This window comes from Arachis duranensis, chromosome 2 (genome assembly GCF_000817695.3).
Source record: "Arachis duranensis cultivar V14167 chromosome 2, aradu.V14167.gnm2.J7QH, whole genome shotgun sequence".
Lineage (NCBI taxonomy): Eukaryota > Viridiplantae > Streptophyta > Magnoliopsida > Fabales > Fabaceae > Arachis > Arachis duranensis.
Window position 1 is genome coordinate 12,517,895 of NC_029773.3, and position 485 is coordinate 12,518,379.

At 28.2% G+C, this 485-nt stretch overlaps 1 protein-coding gene across 4 annotated transcripts in view; it reads right to left on the reverse strand.

The window, feature by feature from the left end:
* LOC107473598 (polycomb group protein EMBRYONIC FLOWER 2) overlaps positions 1-485 on the reverse strand; it is a 12,859-nt gene that overhangs the window by 6,475 nt on the left and 5,899 nt on the right. For all 4 annotated transcript variants that reach the window (XM_021135073.2, XM_052257092.1, XM_052257093.1 and 1 more), the window contains 2 exons: positions 301-333; positions 54-85 (listed from right to left, as the gene is read on the reverse strand). In XM_021135073.2, coding sequence (XP_020990732.1) covers positions 54-85; positions 301-333 — 65 coding nt within the window. The remainder of the gene's footprint in view (positions 1-53; positions 86-300; positions 334-485) is intronic.

Genomic DNA, 485 nt, shown 5'->3' on the forward strand with positions numbered 1-485 from the left:
TTAATTATTACCCAAAAAAAAAAAAAAACGACCATGAAAGCAACATTCATTACCTTCCGTTCTTTGCAATTTATCATAGTAATACCTGTAATATAATTTTATAAAACAGAAGAACAATCAGTAGCAAAATTTCAGCATTTCTTCTAAAAGCAAATAACATGAAATGCAAAAGAGATACAGAAAACATAAGAATAAATGTGATCTTCATTACCACTGTGTATTTGCCCCGTTAAAAGACCACTAGCATAATCCCCATAAAAGAACCTGAGATTGTATCATAAAGAAGTTAAAATATAATACCTGTAATTAAATTTCACATTGCCCTCCTTCAACCTGAATCATATAAGTTGGTAAGAAGTTAGAATGAAGACCAATTTATTTAATATAAAGTACAAGACAGTTCCAATCAAATAAGAAGAAAATACATGTAAATTTTATAAGACTGGTTTGGAAACCACACTACTCATAGTTACAATTTAAATATC